This window comes from Phoenix dactylifera, chromosome 14 (genome assembly GCF_009389715.1).
Source record: "Phoenix dactylifera cultivar Barhee BC4 chromosome 14, palm_55x_up_171113_PBpolish2nd_filt_p, whole genome shotgun sequence".
In the NCBI taxonomy this organism is placed as follows: domain Eukaryota; kingdom Viridiplantae; phylum Streptophyta; class Magnoliopsida; order Arecales; family Arecaceae; genus Phoenix; species Phoenix dactylifera.
In genome coordinates, this window is record NC_052405.1 from 8274061 (window position 1) to 8293886 (window position 19826).

At 39.9% G+C, this 19826-nt stretch overlaps 2 protein-coding genes across 2 annotated transcripts; both read right to left on the reverse strand.

Annotated features, from left to right (window-relative positions):
• Window positions 1–612: 612 nt before the first annotated feature.
• On the reverse strand, window positions 613–7707 carry LOC103720529 (BTB/POZ domain-containing protein At2g13690-like). Its single transcript, XM_039133532.1, has 2 exons — window positions 7060–7707; window positions 613–1745 (listed from the first exon to the last, which is right to left on the reverse strand). The coding sequence occupies exons 1-2, from the start codon at window positions 7591–7593 to the stop codon at window positions 828–830; spliced, it is 1452 nt and encodes a 483-aa protein (XP_038989460.1). The 5' UTR covers window positions 7594–7707; the 3' UTR covers window positions 613–827.
• A 7448-nt stretch (window positions 7708–15155) lies between these two features.
• Window positions 15156–18666, reverse strand: LOC103720528 (GDP-L-galactose phosphorylase 2-like). The gene is made up of 6 exons (XM_039133533.1): window positions 18184–18666; window positions 17970–18085; window positions 17550–17852; window positions 17274–17459; window positions 16884–17144; window positions 15156–15995 (listed from the first exon to the last, which is right to left on the reverse strand). Exons 1-6 carry the CDS (start codon window positions 18287–18289, stop codon window positions 15666–15668), a joined length of 1302 nt encoding a protein of 433 aa, XP_038989461.1. The 5' UTR covers window positions 18290–18666; the 3' UTR covers window positions 15156–15665.
• Between the last annotated feature and the right edge of the window lie 1160 nt (window positions 18667–19826).

Here is a 19826-nt window from a genome sequence, read left to right on the forward strand (position 1 = left end):
TAAGAATCTAACCTTCATCTGTTGTTTTGATTCCTTCTATTTAATTGATCGCATTTGATTGATTGCACGTAAAATGTATGGAGCTATTATCACATGTAAGTCTATGTTCAAGATTCTTCCACACTCAATTTTATTACATTTTTTTCTTTTAAGTATCCCGAAATATCTTTTATAGCTTGAGCAACAATTGCTGCCAGCAACATCGGAAGGTAATTTTAATGTTGCTTTTCAGAAGTTGCACATTGCTTATTTGTATTATAAACATCTGTATTCATTGACCCAACTCATGCTCCAATAGCTTAGTATACCTAAATTCTGTTACAGAAATGGTCCATCTTGCGAGAGTTAAAAGAATTGGAAAACTTCTATTCCATGTCTAGGAGATAGAATTCAGCAGTCAAACTCCTAACCCTTCAAAGAGCATCCGTCAACTTAACAATAAGGCTCCGTCAAAGATTTTGCTTGTTGCTGCACTTCAGAAGACTAGAGATATCTTTGTTTGAACAATCCTTTTTTCCCCCCTTCTCTTTTTTCTTTTTCGCCCCACAAGACAAAGATATCTAGATGCTGGGAATCTCAGAAAGATATTGGAAGTAGATTTCTGGATGCCTGTGAGATCACGTATGCCTGAAATGGCTCTGCTTTGTAATAATAAATAACTTGAGCTATGATACAGAGAGATATCTGTGTGAAAAGCAAATGACAAGACTTCATTTGTGATCAAAGGAATGCAATTTGGATTATTACATCAACCATTCTCTTCCCTGACATAGCATCACACTGCATACATACAATAATAATTGAAGATCGAATCACTGAAGCCGGCTTCATGCTTCTGTTGTTCTCACAAATGACCTTCGCCACCATACCTGAAAGGCCTTGCTTAGATTTGGACATTCTATGCCTTGCCTACCAAATACCCCAAACCATTCCAAAAATAGACTCTGCTGCTGGTTGAGTGTGAGGGTGAGGATTGCCTGACCAAGACCTTCTTCCAAGACCCTCATGTCTAACCCCTTTGAACACCTTTGCAACCAACCAAAATCCATCAGTATTGGACTAAACCATGCCCGGAGGACACTGAACCTCTTGTCTCTACAGCAGTGCAGCTTCCCTCTCCCTATGACTATGAAAACACTAGCCGAAATCCGGCTGAGCTCATACCTTATCATTGGTGATGCCTTCTCATGCAACCTAATTAATTCTTTCTGGTCTGCCCACAACTCCACAAAGTCTTCTGCGATATGCTTGTCTATAAGTATCTCTAGCAACCAATTGATATTTTCAACTTGTTTAGAGATCTGTTCTATCAATGTCTTTCTTCCTCCGACTGTTTCTGTCCGATCAACAGGAATTGATGCAGAGGCTTCTTGAAAGAGCCCCACCAAAGAATTCAGACAAGAACGGCAAATGCTATACAAGCTATCCTTGTATATTTCAACAGAGCCTTTATGATAGAATGAGCTCCTGGACAAGAGACCATAGACTAAGGACTGCAGCCTCTTCCTAGCATTGCTGTCAGTCCCCTTGGTTACAGACTGTATGAGTTGCACCACTAGATCTTGGGAGCTGCTTGGACCTTGTGGATATAACCTGGCTAGCACGTCTCTGGACATTGCTACATCAAAAGAAGATCTTGCAAATAAATTCATCAGCTTTTCCTCATCGTTCTCACTCCATGGAACAGCTTCCAGATACTTAACACATGACGCAACTCCTCTGTCAAACATAATCATGGAGGATACCTGAGAGCCAAACTCTGGATCTTAAATATAAATAGCAAATAATTGGAGTATGCAATCTCTGGAAAATCAACTGCAATGAAGCAGAATTATAATCAAAACCATGAAGAATTAATTCATGGTAAAAGCCAGATGTAAAAGAGGCTTTGCACTATATGTTATAACCTCCATTATTCTGATTATAACCTCCTATAACCTCCATTACTGGTTCTTTAGCCTAAGACAGCTAACCATTAGTTCAAATACTTATTTTTTTGGAGGAATACACCCAGAAATTACTATTTATGCTCTGAAATAATAAATTGAAATAAAACTTTATATCTACAAAACCTTGAAAATCAATTGGTTTAAAGCTTGCCTAGATCGAGGCATGTGATTAACATTGCCCTAAGAACGTGATGTGGCCTCTATATGTATGTCTATGACGATCTCATTCCCAAAGTACAACAACCAGACTCAACCCGATCCTCCTCTAAGGAGCATGATCGCTGGGAGGGTTGATTTGAATGACCCCTTCAGATGCCCAAAAAGGAAAAAAAGAAGCAGAAGCAGAAAAGAAGCAAAAATTTGAAGAGAGAAGAAGTCTGTCTAAGAGTGGAAGAATCTTGAAAATAGAGCACTAGTGAGTGAGTGTGAGTAAGAGCAGAGCGGACAGCCCTCACCACGCAATGTGCACGTGCATGGCACGACCGACCGAGCCGAGCATGCACGCGTGTGTGTGTGGTCACCAACCCACTCCCTCAAAGCCCGATTTGGGCTTTCTGAAAAAAAATTCCTTTTAAGCAAGAAGATTTGCTTTCACATATCCAATGTGGGACTAAAAAATAAAGAAAGTTTTAAAGTCTTTGGCACATTTAACAAATAGGATATAATATTGGTTTTATTTTCTTAAAAAAAATATTTTTTTATAAATTAAAACTCCAACAATTTTCATGATACCTTTTCATCCATAAAGATTGTGAGAGGTATATAAAATCCACTTCAGAAGTGTTCAATCAAGTAAAAAATTAAAAAAAGATGGTAAAACTACCTGATTTTGCTAATTCATTTGTGGTTTCAACTGAACCATTGTCCTGTCCATTTTTATCTTCTACATGTATGACCACAACAAAACTGTAAAGTAACCAATGAGCCACCTAAAGGTATTACGAAGCATTTAAGAATACTGAAGTGCGATGAAATCTCCAGCTAATAATTGACAATACCTCCTATTCCTTTTCTATTTTCATCAAGCGAAAAATGAGTGCACTCGATATGCTGGACTAGGCAGATTTGCTTTATGATTGAAAATTGAGGAATCTGACTACTAAAAGACTTTAGAAAAGGACAATATGGTGTGGTGCAATAACTAAGAAAAATTATTTAAATATGCATATAAATCTACTTTCCAAGATCTGACGGTTATTTATTTATTTGGAGATATGTTATATATTTTGAATCTTTCATTATTTAGTATTTGAGGGTGAATCTTGGCACAATAGTAAGATTTCTCCATTTTGACCTGGAGATCATGGGTTTGAAATATGGAAATAGCCTTTCTGCACATAAGAGTAAAGCTGCATATATCTGGCCCTCCCTAGACCCCCCAATAGCAGGAGCGTTGTGCGCTCGGCCACCCTTTTCGTTATTCAGTGTTTTTGCTAGTCCAATTTATAGAAAAATGTTTGTTCAAATGCAATTAAGTCTGCTATTTCTGACAGTTCTTTTGTTGTCCAAGTATTTAGTCAAGGAAAAGTAGGCTTTAGAAGGTGCAACCTAGTTTTAAGGGCACGCCCATCATTTGCAACAATGTAAAATTATGATCAGTTTATCATTCATCTGGCTTCTGAAACAAAAGATAGATCCAGTTCTAAAATTGGATAGGCTAGGTCATATCTCCTGATAGATTTATAAATCAAAGACACCATATGGTTCGCAAAAGGAGCTAAACAAGTAATCCTGAAAGATGGATGATCTTTTCTTTCCTTTTGAATAGGTGATTGATGAAATTAAATTAAAAGCAGCCTTCATGATTGGAAACACTTTTTTAAGGGGGAGGAGATCTAACTAGGAGGGTGGAAATGAATATCAATTCAAGGGTGCTTTACCAGCCCTTTGTTTTCCTAATTGTTCTACAATCACTTGATACATAGAAATGCAAAGGTCTCCAGTTTGGCCTCTCTACTTGCTGAGGTTAAACCATAACTCTCATATCATCAAATTTGTAAAACAGATTTTCAGAATGAAAAATTCATAGAATAATTGCTTAAATTGTCTATCTTGTGGTGAAATCAGATGAGAATAAGAAAAAATAAGGCTTGACTCCTTGATAAAAATATGAGGTGATCCTGCAATAAGGTAAGGGTGAAAGGCGGTAAAGGTAGAAAACACCAACAGGGAGAAATGTGCAATAGCTCAAGTAGTGTCCAAACTCCAAAATCACCCAACTGAAGGGGAGACACATTCATAATATCGAGGCTGTATCATTTTTGAACATAGCAACCTAAGTAGAAAACATAGATCGAAGATAAACAAATCTTTATATATTCCCTTGGACTATTCAGAAATGAAGACGTGGAAGGGTTGTAAGTGAATGCAACAGATACTAAGATGGCTTTGCCGCCAATCACAATCTGGCTATGCATGTTAAAGACAAAGTATGAAGTTTGATCACTACATACAGATAGTCAAGATGATGCCAAAGTAGCATATTTAGGCATCAATGAGTAGATATCACCACAAAGCATAGATCCTTTTTCTCCTCCCATTCTCCTACCTCTCAGCATGAGCTAGCATTAGTTAAAGAAAAGAAGATGAAAAGAGAGAGATAAACGACACTTACCAATTACATATTGGTGATAAGGACAGTGACAATATCTTCATATATCCAGATTGTCTAAGGTTTGCAAATTAATCATGATTTTATTGGTCCAACCGGACGACTAAAGTGGTATGTACTGCACAAGCATGATACAGAGCCCATGCTTCTCCCTTTAAACCACAAATCAATTTTAACTTTGTCACTCTTCCTACACTAAACCTCACTTAAACACATCCAGCAACCCTTATGATCTCCTGTAGGCCCAGTACATTTCCAATGTACTTAATGCTCAAACCCACATTATTTATGATATCTTTCATTAATAACCTCTTTCCGCATACACCCTAATCCTACCATACCTTGAAATATACATACATAAATGGGTCATATCCGTGTTTCCTTTGATTCGTAGTCTCCTATCTTTCCTTATCTCGATGACACTCTGTCTGTCACGCCCCCGCCTCTGCGAGGCACGTGAGGCACCTAGTGCCCACGTGGGGACCACATGAGGGGGGAACACGGGGCTCCCCTGCCAGATATTGTCCGGTTCTGGGGCTTCACGCAAGCGTCCTTCACCCCTCCCCGGTTTTGTTTTCCACCCAAAACGCGTCTGCAGGATTTGGAGACACCCGCCTCATATGCCCAGGCTCTGGAACGAGTCTTTCCGATGTGGGACTATTGGGCCTCACACTCTTCCCACCATCGAACAAGAGCCGTCCTCGGCTCTGATACCAAATGTCACGCCCCCGCCTGCGCGGAGCACGTGAGGCACCCAGTGCCCACGTGGGGGCCACATGAGGGGGAACACGGGGCTCCCCTGCCAGATATTGTCCGGTTCTAGGGCTTCACGCAAGCGTCCTTCACCCCTCCCCGGTTTTGTTTTCCACCCAAAACGCATCTGCAGGTTAGGAGACACCCGCCTCATATGCCCAGGCTCTAGAACGAGTCTTTCCGATGTGGGACTATTGGGCCTCATACCCTTCCCACCATCGGACAAGAGCCGTCCTCGGCTCTGATACCAAATGTCACGCCCCCGCCTCTGCGAGGCACGTGAGGCACCTAGTGCCCATGTGGGGACCACATGAGGGGGGAACACGGGGCTCCCCTGCCAGATATTGTCCGGTTCTGGGGCTTCACGCAAGCGTCCTTCACCCCTCCCCGGTTTTGTTTTCCACCCAAAACGCGTATGCAGGATTTGGAGACACCCGCCTCATATGCCCAGGCTCTGGAACGAGTCTTTCCGATGTGGGACTATTGGGCCTCACACTGTCCACATCAACTGCATGCACTTTCGCCATGCTAACCTGTTGTTCTTCTCCATAAGCAATTGCTTTGGATTCTCCTTAATTCATCAGGCATATAGGTGGGAAAATTTAAGACAGGCATATTCGTGTTTCCTTTGATTCTCACTCTCCTATCTTTTCTTATCTCGATGACACTCTGTCCACATCAACTACATGCACTTTCGCCGTACTAACCTATTGCTCTTCTCCATACGCGATTGGTTTGGATTCTTGTTGATTCATCAGGCATATAGGTGGGAAAATTTAAGACAGGTGTAAAGTACATAAAGAAGGCCAAAGCTACTTAAGGGTGATCTTACTTTGAAGGAAAGCAAATTCCTCTTCAGCCTACCTAATCAAACATAAAACTTTCCCAAGAGAAGATTTAAATACATGAGTAATGATTTCCTCCTTATAAGATGACAGCACATACTCAATTAGTAAGCCACACGCTCTACAGTTTAATGTTTGTCAAACTTAACATTGCAAAATTGATTTCCCAGTTTCCCAATTCATACAAGGCTGGCATCTACAGCAGAGCTAGTTATGCAACAGTCTCAAACTCCAATGAATAATACCTTGAACCAGAAGGCTAACCCCACATGCAAGGGATAAATCTTATTCTTCAGATTAAGTGGTAATTAAGTAATTAAAATGTTACCCGGATACTTCAAGACAATGAACCACGATGTCATCATGGTTACATATCAACTTTTGGCACCTAGAAGTCTTCAAATCTAATATATAACATTAGCAAAAGATTTCATGAATTCTATGAAATTTTAGATATATACACACGAGGGTGAGCCTTGGTGCAATGGTATGGTTGCTCTATTGTAACCTGGAGGCCATACACATTTAAGGACACATCTATATAATATGGGCATGTCCCCAAGTTCAATCTTTTGAAAGATCCCATATCCAACACTCCTGGACACTTCTCGACACCCCCAGTATGTGTCTAGGTAACATGGAGCAAAGATACAAATTCAATGACCATTACCAATCAGACAAAATTGTACTGAATTTATAGGTAAATCTTTTCATATCAAGTGCTTATTTTCCTTGTATATGAATCATTTCTTAATCTCATGTGCAAATACTGACCTTCCACACATTGTCCATTCTATTTTTTTCCCCACACATCCATCTCAGCATCCAAATTGGTGTTTAAGAGAGCATAAATAAAATTGAGTAGAAAAAGCTAGTTACCGAAACAAAGAACCATCCTCACCTCCAGTACATCGATCGCTCGAGAGACACCCGCATTCATGAGCCACCTCATTGCGTCCTTCTCAAACATCAGCTCGATTGTCTCCTTAAAAGCATCCAAATCTTCCAATTCTTCGACCTCGATCTTCCGAGAATCCTCCGAAACATCCGAGACCTTCCGGCGAGCCTCCGCAACCATCCGTGCAAAGAATGAGCTGTTCTCGCACAACACGTCCGAGTCCAAATCCAACTCCAGCCACCTCCCATCCTTCCCCCTCAACCTCACCCTCAACTCCGACTCTTCGGCGGCGGTCTTCGGGAGAGGGGGGTCGGTGGCGATCGGAGAGACACCTCCGGGGGGGAGAATCCGGCGGGGGTCGATGGTCTTCTGCGGCAGCTTCGATTGGTTTGAGGAGGAAACGAGAATCTCGGGGCTGTGGGGCGCGACGGCCAAGGAGCAACACCAGGCCTGGCGCAGACTCGGGTAGTTCCTCCGGCGGGAGGCGGATCTCCGGCCGCCGGAGTCCGCCGTGGGGGAGCGGAACAAACTCGGCATCTCGCACTACGAAGGGGAGAACGGGGGATTCGGATGGGTTCAAATGGGGTAGGAGTTCTTGGCTTGGCGGTAGGAAGTTTGGATTCTGGGCTTACCAACTGAAAAAAAAAAGAAAGAAATTCTTTATTGCTCATCTATTTATTTATTTAACTTGTCCAAGACCCCGGAGACTAAATTATTTAGAGTGCGATGATTGCAAAAGAGCATGCAAATGTGGCTCGCAACAAAAATGACACGTAGTCCTATCAGATCAAAGTTTTTTTTTTTTTCCTCTTGTTCTCTATATAATTTATATAAAAGATGCACTTAACTTGTTTCTTCCTTTCAATCTAAGAGATGATTTTTTATTTTGAGATAAAGTTACTTAGCAATGATGAGCAGTTTAGCACGTACCGTAAAGCATTAACAAAGTTTAGATCTGATATTAAAATAAAGGAATAAGCAAACACACTATAGTATGTTAGTTGCATATGATCATAAAAATTAGAAGGTAAAAACTTCTAATATACAATAAAATATATATTGGAATAGATAGTTGACCTTCCTTCTAATTTCATATCTTCCTAATTTTACTATCGATCGATCATATGGATAAAAAAAAAACTACTTTTATGAAAGCAGCTATAAAGGGAGTGTAAATCTCATAAGGATCCTCTTTAATCACAATCCATTCTATTAACATCAGTGGCATTCATAGACCTTTGCATCCACCACTACAAGAGTTCCACCTTTGCTGGGTTAGATCAGGCTGGCATTGAGATGGTGGCCAAAATAGAATAGACAGCCATTTGCAAAAACCAAGAATATCCAAAATAGATAAATTCACTTCGCACTTGTTAGAATGTTTTTGTTTTCTTTTATTTTTATGAAAGCAAATGTTAGAAAGCTATAAAGGAAGTGTAAATCTTATAAGGATTCTCTTGAATCACTATCCATTCTATTGCCATCAGTGGCATTCATGGACCTTTGTATCCACCATTACAAGAGTTCCACCATTGTTGGGTTACATCATGCTGGAGCCGAAATGTATTTCTAATTGGACATGCCACAGTTGCCCACCCACTCTACTCTTTCTAATTTGGGGTGGGGCGGGGTAAAGAATTTAGATATAGATTCCGTATCAGGATCCAATTATAGGCCACTCATAATTGTATATGATTAGCTATCATGAACTAACTTTATAAAAGGAGGATGATGTGGAACACCATTCTCTTACCCACTGCTTGCCTATTTGATATGACAGAAGCGGATTGATATGGTTCATGGGGCATCCTGGGTAACTGAGTGGGTAAGGAAATGGTGCTTCATGACATTTCCCTTTGCAAAAGAGATGCTTAGCTTGCACAAATACATAGAAGAAAGCCTTCTATGCAAGCCACAGAGCTGACAGATTTTTGATTTTTGTTATAAAGCCAAATCGAGTGCCAGTGCATCAGTAAGGTCAAAGAATAAAAAGAAAGTGAGTTAGGTGCAAATTGATAGCACCATTTAACGACCACATCAATATCATTGCAAGTCTCCTAATATAATCAATCATTGCACCTAATCTAACCACAGTTTTGCATATCAAGCCAAATGATTCAAGAGCTATTTGCATGCCTCCTTGGAAAAGAACATGAAAGAACTTCTTGAAAGGTAGAGGAGGCTCCGGACCAACTTTGCAAGGTGAGATGGAAGCTACCCATTCTGGAGAAAATCAAAGCCTTCAACCGAGTAGCATTTCATGAGGAAGAGTAATACTATAGCTAGGTTCATAAAGAAATAATCACTCAGTATTTGCCGAACGTTTTCTTTTGTTATCTGGGGTGTTCAGTGGGTTAATACTTCACAAGATCCTCCATAACCATAGCTCAAACAGTACTCTTCCTCTGTCCGGTTCCTCTTCAGAAAGATTTTCTATTTTTTTCTTTGTGAGTGTTGGTGTTGGCACTTGGCACACGACTCCCGTTCCATTAAGAAAAAAAAAAAACAATGGAGGCGACGTTCTACTCCGATGGAGGTGGAGACTCTCACGCAATGGCGTCCGGTATAAATATCCCAACATATATAACGCCTGCGAATTTCAGAATCCTTCGCCACCGCCGGGCTTGGATAATGGAAGCCTCGAGCCATCTCTTTTCTAGCCTTCGCAAAGACTATTTATTCGATTGCATTGCAGTGACCATTGGGAAGAATGATGATGATGAAGGCGACAATTTGGAGCTAGCAATTGAGGCCAGATCTTCTATTTAGCATAAATAAAAATTTTGTTAGGTGCAGTATATGTGCTCTCAAAAATCTATGCAAGTAATTTTATTGGATGCCAGTCTTTAACTACCACCTTGTCTGCATAAGTGCATTGCATTTTATACAGATAGTAAATAGCTAGACTAAGAGTTTGAATCTATTCAAATCTAATCACAACCATTCCGACCATCTCGTGGTCAATCTTTATGAATCCAGCTACAGTGTTCCTGATCCATATAGGTTATGAGCCGAGTTCACTTTATTATCATTCGTAACAATTCACAACTTCACCCAAAATAACTAAAAAAATATATTTTTTAAATTATTTATTTCTATATAATAATTGATATGGGACTAAATCTGCATCTGCATTGAACCTCACGAGTTAATAATCGGAGTCAATGGACAATTGCAAACGTGTCTCCACCAGCTTGGGCGGGATGGCGTTTTCTCCACCGCCATCTTCCTGTGATTCTGCTGTTGGTATCTCAAGCCAACACGTCATGGTTTGATTAGAATATTTAAATGCACCCACCAGATATTGATTGGTGGTCCATATGACATCGATTCATAAATTTTATGAATATCGGATGGTCCAGCTCAGTCCCCTACCATTTGTTTGGTATCCTAATCAGTAAACTGTCCTGTTTTTTGCGTTGAAAGAATCCAAATCGAATCCTGTTTGTTATTTGATAGAAGAAAGCCAAGTGGAGGCCGGTGGTGGATAAATACAATATATAATTAAACATAAGGTGGCGGGGTGAAACTTAGGAGGCCCGGCTCGACCACGAGTTTTAGATCGTATCTTTGCCTCACTACAAGTCTACAAATCACAGTCGTCCATTTCTCGCCCACCGCAAGACTCCTTTCCCCGCCACTGCCACGTATGCGGAAGCACCACAATCTTCTCTACACGTGTATGGTCCACGCGTCCGTAAGTTGGACCGACACGCGTCCGTAAGGTGGACAGCTAGCTCCTTTATATATGGATCTCCTCGTGCTGGCTGAATTGCTAACATGACCGTTTGTACGTTAATGTGAAGTAGTCTCTTAATTTGCTATCCTTCTCCATATTCTCCTCTCTTCCTCCATTCTTTCTCTCTTTCTTTCCTCTTCTTCTTCTTCTCTTCTTGCTACAAAGATAAAGAAAAAAAAGAGAAGGAAACAACATGAACACATCTCCACGTCTGAAGATAGAGAGGAAATCTTCAATAGAGGATGAGCCTCGGACTCTCACGTTTGATCAGCTCAAATATGCAAGGGTAGCCATTTCTTTCTTATTTTTGCAACCAAATAGGCTATTATCGACTAAACATTTTATTAAATACATGATTTACTTTCCTTATATCCTTATATATGGTTTTCCTTTTATCTTTCTTATTTTGTTTTTTTTTTCTTAATAATGAATAATCTCTTCTGCTACATCTCCTCTGTATCCTCTTTTTTTTTTTTACAGTTTTCCATGCAATCTTTCACTCTATTTTGTACTTGATTTGGGCTTCACGCTCTACTCTTTTCTCAAAAGTATATGTTAATGAATATTTCTTACTTAAAAAGAACTGGGGCGAAAAAAGAAAAAAGAGAGGAAGGTGTTGTCGCAACCAATCTTTGAATCTTATTATTTTCCCTTTCCCTCATGGTTCCTACTAATGAGTTCTATATGGTCTCTCCTTGGGAAGGCACGCTTTTATTTGTTAGTTACATGCCTTATGATGGAGTTAGATACAAACTGAAATCAACTCTAATGTTTTTATTCCTTTCTTTTGTTATTTCAGGAGGCAGCATTGTATGTGCTAAGCACCAAAACCATGGAAGAGGCTATTCAAATCTTTACAGAGGTGTGTGAATCACATATATGTGTCATCTTTGGTTAAAATTTTAGAAAAGGTTTGCCTGGTTAAAGCATTCAAGAAGGTTGTTTAATAATAACTACTGATGATCTTGTGTTGGTTTTTCAGGGTCTGAAGCCAGTGCTCAGCACAAGGAACAACTTGGATTTGGATGACGATGCTGAGATGTTGGATTGTGTTGAAATGGAGCATATAAACCTCCCTTTTTTAGAGAGAGAGGGTTTGTCTGCTCCTTTTTAGCTAGTCCTTGTACATGAGAAACTGGTCCAGATTTTCCTTGACCTCTTTTTTAGCCCGGCTTGAACATCCAGATATTTGTATAAAGTTGGCATGTTGAGTGGTGGAATAGCTTATGTGGTGCCCTTCCTAGCTTGGCTCCTGTGCTTATGCGTCTCCGATATTTATATAGGATGGATGAATTAAAATACTTTTGAGAAATTTTGGATTATTAAAAATAGTATTAAAAAGAACTGATTAATGGTTTATCTTAATTAGGGAATATCGCAACAAGTTAGAGGTTAATTGGAAGAAATATATGAGGATGCGTATGAGCGTATGCTTAATTTAATCATCCGGTAGATCTTGATTATTATATAGAATTAAAAAATTAAATAATATTTTTAATTATTTTTTAAATGAGGTTCTCAGTTATTACAGTTGCTTAGACTATAATTTGTTCTTATTTAGTTTTAATTGTTATGTGTACATACATGCTAATTGAATGCTTTATAGGGTTACAATAGGTGGATGTTGTGTGCTAATCGAATGCCTATGTTGTTTATTTTGTATGCAGTTTTTTTTTTCATTGAATTTTTTTTGATCCGTTTTAAATAGGTTTGGTTTTGATATAAATGAATTTGGATCATAAATAGGTCAATTTATCTAGATATGTTTATTAAATAGTTGGGTTTAGAACCTATGACCTCTGTTTATTAAATAGGTTAGGTTTAGATTCAAACCTTTGATCCGTTGGTCATAACCGGACACATTTGATCTATTTAAAATTTGTTAAACTTGTTTAAAAGCTGCTTATTTTATTTCTAATCCGTTTAATCTGATATGCTTAATCTGTTTAAATATATTTAATTTGTTAAAAATTTATTTCACTCGTTTTGTTTAATAAATAAGTTACGTAGGTTCGGTTAGATTATCTGATAAGTAGATTGAATTCAGATATAAAATTTTGATTTATTTAATAAATAGGTTGAATTTGTTAATGAATTTCTGACTTGATTTGCCAGCTCTGGCCCTCATCGACATGTGGAAGCCTGGATCTGACTTCTTAATTAATATAATAACCTCTACTTAGAACAACAACACTAATATATCAAGATTAGAACAAATGGGAATTGAAGCGTATGTGTGCGCCTTTGATGCTGCTGCTAGAGTTTCAACGTAAGAACGTAGGAGAGAAAAGAGCCTGCGATGAAATCAGACCATGCAGACTCGGCCCCAGAATATTAGACCATGCAGGCTCCCAACCATGGAGGACGGGTCGGCAGGACAAGAGTCTTTACAAAACCTGGGGATGAAGCTTAGTAATGATGAGGGATTGGCAGGTCAGTTAATCATCCCCTGTTCCGTCTCTGCTCCTTAAAATTCTTGGGGACTTCAAAAGTTGGAGCACTTCATGTGGAATCTATGAGGTCCAGCCATTCATAACGTTGGTGCTGGATATTGTTCTGATAATATGGCAAATAAGCCAGAATGGAGAGAGCTGAGTCGTCACTTATCCAGTTAAGAGCTACAATAAAACACACCAACATGATAGTCAAATAAAACCAAGAAATCTTTCAAATTCCACACCCTTTCTATTACCTTCTTTATCCCTTCCTGTTATTCTTATTCTCTATTCTATTCTTCTCATTCTTATTCCAGTCTCTTCTATGTTATTTGTTGTTGTTCTCTTCATCTCGGGACGACCACAAGACTTGCATAATTTAGAAAGAAGAAAGAACCGGAAGCCTGATATGAGGCTCCAGATAAATTGCTTCTCAGGAAGTCAAAAACTGAACTCCTTGAAACTAGACTTAATCTACTCTCTAATAAACTGGACTTCATATAATCAAAGTTATAGTATTCATAGGAAAAGTTCTAGAGGAGGCTATTCATCTTAAGAGTTTTAAGGATGTCTAAGATGCGCACATATCTCTGCATCTGGTGTTACCTAATTAAATACAAGTCCATCGAACATCACCAAAAGATAAATCCAGGGTAACAGAGGGCTACGATAGGCGCTGCCCATGAACAATATGATATGCAGTCAGATGGTCAGTATGGTATGTCCAATTTTGTACATATGTGGATATAACTCATTCTAAACCCTTCTGCAAGTTAAGCTTGTAAAACTATAAAATCATGGCATAGTTCAGCTGAAGAAAGATTTTGGTGACAATTTTGTGATACTGCTTGTAGTTGGAATTTTCTTCAAGAAGCCTAGGCTATTATAAATAATCTTTAAGCAAACTTGAGTTCTTGAAAGCACACACGCACATACGCACACATGCATGCATGCATGCGCACATGCACGCACATGCATGCACATGCACAAACTGTATATTGGCCCTAATGGATATATGGATACCTTGTGCATGCATATCCCACAATCCGTTATGGATATACAGATATGCTGTGTGTGTAATCGATGGGCTGCTAATGGGCCGAGAATATGGGCTTAACTTCATATTGGTTTGGGCCAGGCTTTGGAATGGGGATAATAAAAAAAATTATTAATATGCACAACCCAGGCCTTAACCATTTCTGGCTGCATTTAACCAGTAGCATAAACCATTTTACCCCTCATAACAAAGATGAGGTGTTTCAGTTGGTGGTGGTCCATCAAGTTCACTGTCCTACCCATTCTTCTTCACCTCCTTCAACTGGGCTGCTGCTTTTCTCATGGCATTTCACCTTATCCTGCAGACTCCAGCTCTTACAGCCACCACCACCTTTCCGCTGTGACTTCAATATTGGTGCCCCATTCACCAGGGAAACTTCCCTATAATGCCAATCAATTTCAATTAACTTCACGGAATAATGTTCATAAGAGTTTGCTGGAAACAAGCCAAAAATGTGGTAAAGGATGACCTATTGGAGGCAGTGGTTTGAGTTGACAGAGTTCAGGCTGCCAGTGAACTGCTGGAACTAGGAATCTGAATGGCAGTTAAATTGAGTTCAATTAATGATAGTTAAAATTTGTCATAAATAATGTCATGATGAAACATCTTGAACAACAGTTGGGCATTTCACAGCACCCAGTCTCTTCTGAAGCAACCTAGTTATTTACATACTTCAGCACTTGTGAAGCTCGAGCACATTGTAGGTAGGAAAGTCACTTCCTCAGTTTCTATAGCTCGGAGATTTTTTTCATGATTACAATCATTTGGTTCTTCGGAAGATGATCTTTTTAAACCCATACTTCTGCTGCTCCCTCAACTCCAAGGTTTTAAATAGATGTCATTCAGAACCAGTAAAAGAAGCACGACAGAAGCAGAATTAGTATATTTATTCATCTGACATTACAGAAGGGACAGAACCATACTGAATTGAAAATGGACAAAATAGAACTCCCTCACTTCTCCTATCTTCATTACGCGCAGACTTTACGCACAGGTTGGAAAAGAACCACGATTCTATCGATCAAAAGTGGTTGGCCGTAATCACTAGCTTTTCAAATTGTGTCAAACATCTCGGTACTCATTTTTACATGCTCTCACTAGTTGTCTTGGTACTCATTTTAGGCCCATAGACTTCATTAGAAACATCAATGAGAACGAGAACATGATAGAACTAGATATGGGTTGAAAACAAACAATAGATTCAGCATCTGCTTGGCAGTCTGAAAATTGGAACATAAGCCAACAACAAAGAGCACACACTGAAGAAAAACAAGTCCTCAGGCAACGTTCCTGCACAAAACAGCACCATAACGGCCCTTATTTGGTACAGAAGCAAGCAAGCGAAAGCAAACAGCAGTAGCAGATGAAGGCTCATCATTCACTGTAGAACCAGACAGCCTTCTGGGAAATGAGTATTGGAAGCTGTGGTAGACTGATAAGTTCCTTTATTCTCGTTCGCATCTGTATCTTCCACTTCGGCCTCCACCAAACCTGTGGCTTCAAAGATACAAGCTTTGACTTCTTGAAACCTTTCTTCAGAGAGGGAGACCTCAGCCAGCAGCCTCCAAGCATAGTCCTCTGATGCCTCTTCATAATCTTTCTTTTGCTTCAGCACCATGTGCCCGCTGATCTCCCATACAGCAGGGTTCACTTGAGTATCCAAGAGCTCCTGGCTCACTTCACCAAGAGCCTGTTTTTCAGCATAGCACTGAGCAATTTGGGCACAGGAAAGAAAATCAGCAAGGCTTGTTTCTACTACACCATGGAAAATTCATGATACAATTATGGATTTAGGCCACCTTCGTAAGTTATGATCATATTTAGAAAAAAAAATTAGAATACCGAGAGATCACCCTCTTCCACATACAGGTAATGGCAATAAATGTTTGATAAACAATTCCTAGCCATCCTTAAAAAAAATTAGCCCATCAATTTATGACTACTATGCCTAGTATAGTTAAGAGAACCAACAGTTCAAAGTTCAAACACCGCTACTAGTTCAGGATATGAATTAGTTCACACCGCTTGTTCCCACCCACATTCCATCAAGGAGTATTCCACACATAAGTATCAAGTGCATAGACACCAGCATAAATGAAACTAGAAAAAAATAATAGAATTTACTAAAGAATACAAATAGCAAGCAACAAAAAAATAGACACTGCGATGCATTTTCTGCAATACTGAATTTTTCTTTGTTGTGATGTCACATCAACAAGAGCTTCGACGCCTATGTATACGACCTCATCATCCTATCTTCTTTTGTTAGTACATTATACAATAGTGTCCAGTATACATTCATGAAGTCCTATGCCAAAACTAATAAATTGCACAAGAATGATTATGACTGTACGAGGTCTCAGAGCTGCCCGCATGAGGCATCTATGACTGAACACCTTTCCCTTTATTCTATACACAAGTCATCAAATCATTTTAAGTTGATATACCTACTTTCACAAATTAAAACTGGCATACTCTTGTTTGTTGGTTATGCCTATCGAACCAAAACTGAGCATGAAATTTCAGAAACATGGACAGCATGGAAGAACAGTCAAACCATCATAGAGGTGAATATGAATAGCAAGACGACATTTACCTGTGGAAAAAGAAAGATTCTTCTGCCTGAGTCAGAAATAAGCACATTAAATGGTATGTTACTTTCTTGAAGGCAAATGCAGGAGTTGGCTACCACATCAGCTAGGTCCTTCAAGGTGTTCCCACCCTCATAAACCAGGCCTCTCACAGGATAATTCATCAATAGTGAGATTTTCACACCACCATCAGCCAGGCCCTTAGCTATTGGTATCTTTTTTGTTGTAGCCTTCTCCACCGGGAACGGCACCGACAAGCAATAAGCCTGTCGCCATACAATTGAAAGCATTCCATTATCAATGTAATCAATAATTCATACTCCATGCAAATAAAATAGCGATCATAAGCAGTCACCCCATGGGAAAGAACAAGTAAGGCAGGAAGAAGTAGTGACCTGGAAATGCAGGTGATTAATAGTGGCAAAGGCACCCAAACTATTGTATCCCAGCCTGAAGTAAGGGTTCCCTGCTTCTGCTGCCATATGGAGGGCAAGCAAGAAGCTCTCGGTGTCGATCCTCTGAGGCAAGCAGTCGAGCACACGCGGGATCAGCAGCACATGACCATACTCAATAGGACTTACCTGCAACCATTAGAAATATCAACAGTAATATCATATAGCCGGATACGAAAAGCCAAACTAAGATGAATACACCAAAAAATGGCCTCTTACATTGATTGCGACGACGCTAGGAGGGTTGGCTTCATCAACAGAGGCACTCTCAAAGAAGCGACTCTTGTCGGCTCCCCCGGCCTCGAAGCGGAACAGCACCTCCTCCTGGCCAACCTTGGTGAAGTTAAACTTGGCAGGATCAAATGGCTGGAGGACGCGGTCGACCCGGAACTCGGCGGGCCGTTTCTTGAGGTGGCGGCCCTCGTTCAGCTGGGCAATGAACCCTTGCTCCCCAGGGATCACCTTGGTTTCGCAGGCCGTCACATCATACCGGAACAACCCCCGGCTCATCCGATCTTCCCACTACAAACCCCCCACCCGAAAATCAACAAACCAATAACAAGCACATCACTAAAACACATAAGAAAAATCGAAGACAACAAAAAGATCAAATTTTGAGGGTTCATATATGACGAATACCTGTCCAAGCAAAAGGGCGTTGAGGAAAAAGTCGGCCGGTGGATCCTCGGTGGCGCCAGAGGGAGAAACCGGCGGCTTCGAGTCGCTTTTGAAGGCATAAAGGGGAAGTTTTGAGACTGCTACCCAAAAAAAAAACTCAAAAATTCAGTAAAAAAGGGATTTTGATGAAGGGACTTCGTTGATTAGATCAAGATGATGGGTTAGGTGTCTTTACCGGGCAAGCAGCACTTGCCGAGGCAGTTCCGGCCGCAGCCGCGGGGCTCGGCGGCGTCCTCCTGGTAGTTGGAAAATACGGTGGGGACCCTCTTGATGGTCAGCATCTCTATACAACTCTATCGATACGTAGATGAGGGAGGAACAGGTCAATTAAGAGCGGGGAAAGAGGAGGGCAGATAGAGGGCCGCCGCCGGCAAGGAAGAGGAGGTCGGAGGGGTGGCCGCCGGCGGAGGGGAGGGCGCCGCGGCCGCCGTGTGGGGCGGGGCTGCGCTGCTTGTCTAGGGGGAGGCGGAGGGCCTCGTCGGTAGCCCGGCGGCGCTCCACTTGTTGGTGGCGGCCGTGGGGGTTGAGGTGGCGGTCGGTTGCCCGCCGGTCGGCTGCAAGGCTAGCCGTGGTGTCTCAAATCGGAAGCCCTACGATTGGATCGAGCGCTCGATCTCTCGGCTTCGTGCTCTCTTCTTCTTCGCCGCTGGTCTCTTGCTGGGTCGGGGGGCCGGGCCGGGGTTCGTTTTTGTAGAAGGTGGTGGGACCCTGTACAATTTTTCCTTTTCTTTAATTCTTTCTTACAAATTTAATTATTATTATATGTAGATTTTTTTTTTTTTTAAGTTTACCATTGGTGCTATTTTGACTAAAATGATTATAATTATTATTATATGTAGATTTTTTTTTTAAGTTTACCATTGGTGCTATTTAGACAATAAAAAGCTACCATTTCAGGAACGTGGGGTAGGTTTTCTATGCATTAATAACTTTCTTTTGTTGCAACCAAATTCAATACCAAATAGTCTCTGAAATTTATGATAAGATAATAATTAGTTTTATTGCTTTATTTGGTTGTTTATTATTTAAAAGAAAGTTATTTATTCCATACCTTATTTCTTTTTAACCAAATAAAGTATCCAATCCCTCTATTGGTTCTATCTTGACAAAAAGAAATACAAAAAATGCTTTTTGACTTTTGTTCAATCTCAAAAATATTTTTGTAATATCAAAAAGTAATTTTCTCAATTGCTTGAAAAACAAATTTATTTTATTAATTTATTTAGTTGTTAAAAAAAATCATAAAGTTGAATAATGGACTTTGTTAATATTTATGAAAGCCTATTCAAAAGCCATATCTCAAGGGACTAATACGTATCTTCCTTCATATCTCATTCCAACCACTTATCCTAAAGCTTGTTATATTATCCCTTCAAATAATAATTTTCACTACATAGTAGACCAAAAATGTCCCTTGATTATAATTCACTCTACTTTTGTTTTAGTTATCAACTTCTTTCTTTCAAATGTGGCATCGTCCTTGCTAAGAGATTATTGTAAATTATTTTTTTATATGAATTTTGCATCCATCCATAAAGTAGATGTGGATGGAACAAAACTGGAGCTTAAGAGGAAGTAATCTTTACAAAAATCATGAGAAAATTTAAGTACAAAATGTTCCTAAATAAATAGAGAAAAAATTAATAAAGAACGAAAATATTTATTGATGCTGAACGATATCACCACCGAATTGCAATACTGTCCAATATGCAATGAACCTATGGTTCAAGATTTGAGGAATGGATCTAAAACCCAATCGTTTCATGGACACCAACTATTTTTATGTCACCCATATATTCAAGCACTCAGTGTCTTGGT